Here is a 6,908-nt window from a genome sequence, read left to right on the forward strand (position 1 = left end):
GTTCATGTTAATTTTGTTGTACAGCCCTTTGCAACATTGGTTTGAAAAGTGCTATATAAATACATTTTAATAACTATGATTATAAACATAAAGTGCAACTGGAACCAAATCATATTATAGCAAGTAGTGAATTACTCATCTGTTGTGTTTGTTTCTGAAGCGTAGATGTGCAACAGTTCTGCATGTGCTTTTTAAATGCGAGGACAAGTAAGTAAGTTTGCCGTCAGATATTCTAATGAACAAAAAACAAAACTTTGACATGGCTTCCTTATCGGAAGGCTTTTTTTTTTTTTTTGCTGCCTCTTCCGTTTTTTCAGAAAAGGGGGGATTTCAGCCCTTTGCATTATACAACATGAAAGCTCCGAGAAGATTGGACTGGACAGAAATCACAGACTAACAAATACAGGAGAGACAGTGAAAACAGCAAAACAGTAAAGTTTCCAAGTAGGGATATGTAGTATATGTGCATAGGATTTGACTGCCTTACACAGTCTGTGCCACAGGGCCAAAATAACAATGCCAACACAAAAGAACTTGTAAACTTTGTATATTAAATTTCCTTTTTTTTGTAGTCAGGTGATGAGTTAATAAGCAGTGTGTTGGTTAACTCTGTATGTTAGTCATTTACATTATGAAACTCATGGTTGATATAATTTATCTTAACCTCTTGCCTTTAAAAAGACATTTTCTTTCAAGATAAGTATTAATGATAAATTATGTTTATGTTACCAGAAATGTATAATATAGCTTCATGTATATTTATTCTTATATGTAAAATGTATTCAAATCAAGGGTAGGCCTTCAGGCATGTTGAACGTGTGGTAAACACTGATTCTTATATATAACAACTCTTAATGCTGCAATCCAGAAACTATAGTGCTATGATGTGGCTGTGTTCATGGGAGGAGAGCTGAATAATTTCCCAGCATAGCACACTTCTGTTACAGATGAATTAATACGACAAATTCTTAAAATATCTCGCCTACGTTGTGTTACCAAAATAGCAGTGGTGCTTTCAACAATACTGGATTGCAGTTTTAAGTAATCTTTTGAAATATGCGTTTATTTATTTGGCCTGCATTGCAATACAGTATTTTGAAATGTTATACTGCACTTCTGTTTTCATTTTGCGAGAAGCTGCAATCCATAAACTGCAAAAAAGAAAAAAAAAATTTAAAGACATAAAAATATATGTTGTACCCAGTTTTTATTGAAACTTTCTCTGTATTAGCTGCAGTGGTACAGTGTGCTACCTCTGAAATCTTGCCCTCATCTCCCTTCTATGCTGGGATTAAGGATCCTTACTCTACTTTATACCACAACCTAAGAGGATACTTTATTCCATTCGGCTAGAAAAACTTATTTATTTAAACAGACAATGCTTAGAAAAACTTATAATTTTGTTCATAACCAGACGCACAGTCAGATTTGATTTTTGGTTGCTGGTTCATTACTATTTTAAGATTTCCTATATACAACTTTTGCCATCGCAGGGCCATTTCTAAAGTTTGTGCTGTTAACTATTGTATTTAAGTGCCGTTACCATCACATTCATAAAAATCTTCTTTTGAGATGAGATTGATCGTGTTCCAGGTATTCGTCAGACTCTCAGGTGTTAGAAGGAACACAGAAGAATCTTTTAATATCTTTAATGCCGAATGCACGAAATACTGAAATACAATCTTTGCCAAGTGAGCATTAAAGCTAAATGCATTTCAGAAAGTACATGAAATGAGGGGTGTGTGCTAAGGCAACTAACTCTACTCTTATTTTGGTTGGCTCCGTACCCTCATCTCATCTTATAAATATTTTAATTTACACCTTGTTTTGTATTATTTGTTGCATAAAAAAGGAACGAGAGTTTCGTTTCTGGGTCCAAATGAAAAATGTGACAAATGCTCCCCTTTAATAAAAAACTTGGTAAGAAATATTATTGAAGCTACTATTGAAGATGTGCTTCATGTTTACAGAATCATGACATTTTAGAGGATTTATGACCCTTTGTTGACACGAGGGAGCAGAATAACTGCCGCTTAGCTGCAGCTAAAGCAGGACCTAATAAATGTTATGAGATATCTTGTATATTTTGAATAAGGGTATTTAACACCAGTCAACATATTTATGTTTCTAAAATGGATGTATAGCATTTTGGAATGAAACAAAGTATATTTCTCGGCAGCTATTATTCTGCACAATTGATCTACTGTATCACAAATATATAGAGTTGGGGTTTCTGACTTGAATTAGGCCTCCTGGATGTAATACCTTAATTTACTTGACATTTCTTTAGAAATAAGCCATGCCCCATGGATAAGCCATACCCTCCAGTCCCCTGATGTTGTATGGTGGATGTTTAATGTTGGTAGTTTTATTTACAAAAGGTAGTTATAGTAGGTATGATTGCGCTTGTAATGATTATTATTAGTGTAAGTATACTTGATTGATATGATTTGATTTGTTTGAACAAAGGGAATGTATTCATTTTTCAGGTGATTTTTTTCCCGAGTGATTTAAATAAATTAATAAATCCCTAATTGAAGATCTTTTATTTTAAGTACCCAAGCGAGCTACTTTAGCTGCTGTTTAAGTTTGACTGTGTATTGGGTTATATATATGGCTCATATTTGCACAAGCTCTCCATTGAATCCTTTTGAAGACAGAAAGTAAAGTAATATCTAAAGCAAATTGTTCTTTGGATTTAAGATTTATTGAAAAGATTCAGCTGTCGTACGCAAACAGCTCAGATAAACCCACTGTCCACCACCTGCTCAGCACCGAATATATGTCTGACTTACATTCATCAGGGGGCCAGAAACACACACTCTAAATTATTGCTAATGTTGCTCCTTAATTGCTGGATGTGTAAATATAGGCAACTGTTTGCCATACTGATTTTGTAAGATAAGATAAAATTTCAGATGTTTTGTTTTTAGTTTGTTCTGCTGCTGTTCTGAAAGTGGCAATATATATATATATATATATATATATATATATATATATATATATATATATATATATATATATATATATATATATCAATCAAGTCTATCACTACTACTTTAAAGTAAAAAAAAAAATCTGGTAAAGTTGAGGTTGGCTAACGTCGACTTCTACAGGCCTAATCAAACTGTACCTAATATGGTGTCAGCACGACCCTCACCTATGTCCTGGAATACAACGACAGCTCGGGCTTCTCTATGAAAATTACTATTTGTGAATTTCAGTTGAATACTTTAACGCACTCCTCACAAAGCCCTGGCAAGGCGAGCTAGCCCGGCTCAAGGGTTGACCTGACCTCAGGCATCTCTGTGGACTTCACTGCTGCCAACCCCCAGTGTCCGTTCGCTACACATCGCAACGACATCTGCAGGGACAGTAAAGCTCTCCGCAGTGCACCGACAGCACCATCAGCTCCTTCTCCCTCAGATAATGAGGAGAATCTAGGCCAAAAAAAAAAAGGAAACGTGCCACCTCTGTCGATTTACAGCTCTGTCTCAACCAATCATACCCAATCCTGTCATGTCCCTCCTCGCAACCTGGCCTAACCTGGCTTTCCCTCATGTCATGCGAGCGGCTGAGCGGGCAAGGGGGAAGTGCCAGCTGCTCTCCATCGGCGCCAGAGGACTGCAGACAGCAGACCCGCTTGACATGCCGCCCTCCGCCCTCGGTCTCACTCCTCCCACCGCTGCCTCGGCTCCTTCCCCCGTCACTCAGCATCACGCGTTGTGAGCTGTCGCATGTCTGCCGGAGTCGGCCACATTTCCCTGCGCAGTCGGTCCCGAAAACGTAGCGTCTTAAAAAGGAACAGTTCGACAAACCGGGCAAGTGACAGAGGGTTTTTTTTTTTGGTTCAGATAGCGGATAAGTGTACTCCCCAAAACGTCCAACTGTTCCTCTCGTATTCAGGTCAAAAGTCTGAGGTGTTTTTAAACTGTGCCGAATTAATAGTAGACTCCTGGGACTCGAACAAGTCAGTCCAGTGATCTAAAGACCTGGAAGTTACCAACTGTGAAAGATGCGTATCCATGTTAGGAGTGTGTGGAATCCGTTTGGGCCTCGATCGGGTTTTTTTTTTTTTTAATTTGAGCAACAGCACCATCTTGTGGCGTAACGGGAGCCCGGAAGGCAGACTAAGCAGCAGGAGGAGGCTTTTCCATGATATCCGTCATACTTTATCTTTCAATTTTGACGTTAAACTACACATTTCAGACTGTATAGATTGACGAAACTCTTGATATGTAACACGTTTATATAGACAGACATATTCCTGCAGTAATGTACAACATTTATTCACCCCCCCCCAGCTATAAAGTCAGCTACAGCTGGTGCAACAACAATACATCTTTACTTCATCAAAAGAGAACTGAAGCCCTTGTAACGACATATATCTCAATAGGTTTATCCAGATATACAATAGGATTTGAATAACCTGTCCGACAATGTGTAACCCTGTGGACAACAATGTGGGTCAACTATCGCCACTGAAGCTACCATGGTACTCAGATGCCTTGTTTAAGGGTGTTCATGCTTTAAGGACTATGAATGAGGGCAACTCCACTTTTCTAGCTCCACTTTGTTATCCTACAAAATTTAATTAAGACCTGTTTATCACATTTTTATTCAGTTCTGATAGCCGCGACCTTTTGTCAACAGGTCACGTTCATCTTACACTGATGAACTTGGACTGTGGTGAGTCTAAGTTTCCCACAACGGCTTTTACCCAATATAACTGACATGTGTGCAGTTTGATCTTTGTGCCTTACTTCTGTAAACAGCTTGAAAAAAAAAAGGGAGCTGAACATTAATCCATTTCAAGTTTTTAACCTAATAAAACGTTTCCAGAAGCACACTGTAGTCACATTCCTAAGAATATAAGCAGTTGACCTATTAGTCACATACACCAAGTGTCCTCAAACAAAGCATCTTGGGGAAGAAAGACAATGTAGACACAGAATGCCTAGATAGGCCTATAAGATATAAATGATTGTTTTTTTTCTTTTGTGTGTGTGATTTTTTGTTTTTTTTTTTGTTTTATGAATTTACTATACATTTACTGAAAATGTATGGAGCAAACTGACCGAGTAAAGAGCAAAAACAATAGAAATGCAGGTCAAGAACAATTTTATTTATTAATTTCTAATCAAACAAATGACAAAAATGTTTTCACACCTGACAATGTAAAATCTAGACAATCGCAATCCAGACCTACAGTGCAGCAATATTAATTGTAATAAATTGCAGTAGTAAATATTTATACATTAGTTTTATACAATAGTAAACTATTGTATACTATTTTATGCTAATTATACTAACAATAGTAATAAGGAGGAGAAGAAAAGGAATAGGAAGGCCTCATGAGAAATGAAAGGACATCTTAAAGTTAAATTTGTATTGGATTATTGAATGCACTTCATGTTATTTATTTATTTATTTTTTTTTAAATCATGCCATGAATAAGGCTCAGATCTTCGTGCATACCATTCCGACAGCTAAAAACACTACATCACGAGACCTGCAAAAGCTTAGGCGCAGCATGTTTACAACAGATCTAAACTATACATCCTGTACATCCTCAGAGGAAAACACTGGTCTTTCTGAAGCAGACAACAAAAAAATTCTTAGAAAAACAAAACAAAACATCAGTCTTACTTAAAAATAAAGTATAGGAGTAAAGAACCTGATCACTGTGTTGTGCTTTACAGAGTGGACACTACAGTTGGAAGTGCTGACAGTGGTACATATCTCCTCTTGTCAGATTGGCTTGTCTGGCTGTACATGTTGTTGAGAGGAATAGCCAGTTGTCCGGCTTGTGCCGAGCCCTCCTCAGAGCTAATGCCAAAGGGCATCTTGGACATAATAGCCAGACTCAATTTGAAGAGCACATTATGGAGAGCCACACGGTATTCCTTTCTAACCAGGCAGTAGATGACGGGGTTGAAGCAACTGCTGGTGAAAGCCAAGCAGTTAGCCACAGGGAAAAAGTATGTTTGAGCCAGGTAGAATGAGGGGCTGATGTCAAAGATGTCAAGTTGGATTAGGACACCCCAAAGTGTGAGGACATTGTATGGGAACCAGCATACGCAGAATGAAAGCACCACCACTGCCACAGACTTTGAAATATCTGCCTTTCGCCGAGAGCCGCTGCCTTTCAGTTTATGGCGACAGAGGAAGCGCAGCAGGAGCAGGTAGGAAAGGATGATGATGGCGTAAGGCAGCAGAAATCCCAGCACCATGCGGAGGAGCTGGTTTATTCCAAGCCATGCTGTGCCATCTGGGAAACGGAGCAGGCATGCTGTGTCGTTGCCACTCCCCACAAGGCTCAGGTCTGCAAACAAAGCTCGGGGTGCCGCTGCTATGAGCGCTCCAGCCCAGATAAAAGCTGCGGCCACCGGAGAAGTGCAAGATCTACGGCACAGGGAGGCGCGGGGTTTGAGAGCAGTTGCCACATAGCAGTAGCGGGTCAAACTCATAGCCGTCAGGAAAAAGCAGCTAGCAAAGACATTCAGCCCAGTGAGTAAGGATACAGCCTTGCATGTGGCCAAGCTAAAAGGCCAGCTGTAGTCCAGTGCAGTGTCCACGGCCCAAAATGGCAAGGCCAGGGAGAACAGCAGGTGGGCCAATGCTAAGTTGAACACAAAAAAATTGATGGTGCCTGTGTTGATGGTGCGAGTAAAATAAAGCAGAAACATCACTAACAAGTTCCCCAATACTCCTGCTGTAGCCACAACAAAGTACACCACCGAGATGACTATTCGTAGCCAGGGGGATCCATCAGCAAGAACCTCCAGCCCGCCATCAATACTCACGTTGTGGAAAGTCAGCTGGGAGTTATTACAGGATGGGCCCGCACTGCAACCACTCAGGATGTCGTTGAACAACTGAAGTCTCTTGAAGTCAATGTTTGACAT

General features: G+C 39.3%; 1 protein-coding gene across 1 annotated transcript; it reads right to left on the bottom strand.

Annotated features, from left to right (window-relative positions):
- Positions 1-5,696: 5,696 nt before the first annotated feature.
- On the bottom strand, positions 5,697-6,908 carry LOC120786886 (relaxin-3 receptor 1-like). The gene has a single exon (XM_040122631.1). It carries the CDS (start codon positions 6,906-6,908, stop codon positions 5,697-5,699), a length of 1,212 nt encoding a protein of 403 aa, XP_039978565.1.

The sequence above is a fragment of the Xiphias gladius genome, chromosome 24 (genome assembly GCF_016859285.1).
Source record: "Xiphias gladius isolate SHS-SW01 ecotype Sanya breed wild chromosome 24, ASM1685928v1, whole genome shotgun sequence".
In the NCBI taxonomy this organism is placed as follows: Eukaryota; Metazoa; Chordata; class Actinopteri; order Istiophoriformes; family Xiphiidae; genus Xiphias; species Xiphias gladius.

Excerpts from the sequence above, each read along its gene's own strand:
- LOC120786886 (XM_040122631.1), bottom strand. The coding sequence starts at position 6,908 with ATGTCAAACATTGACTTCAAGAGACTTCAGTTGTTCAACGACATCCTG.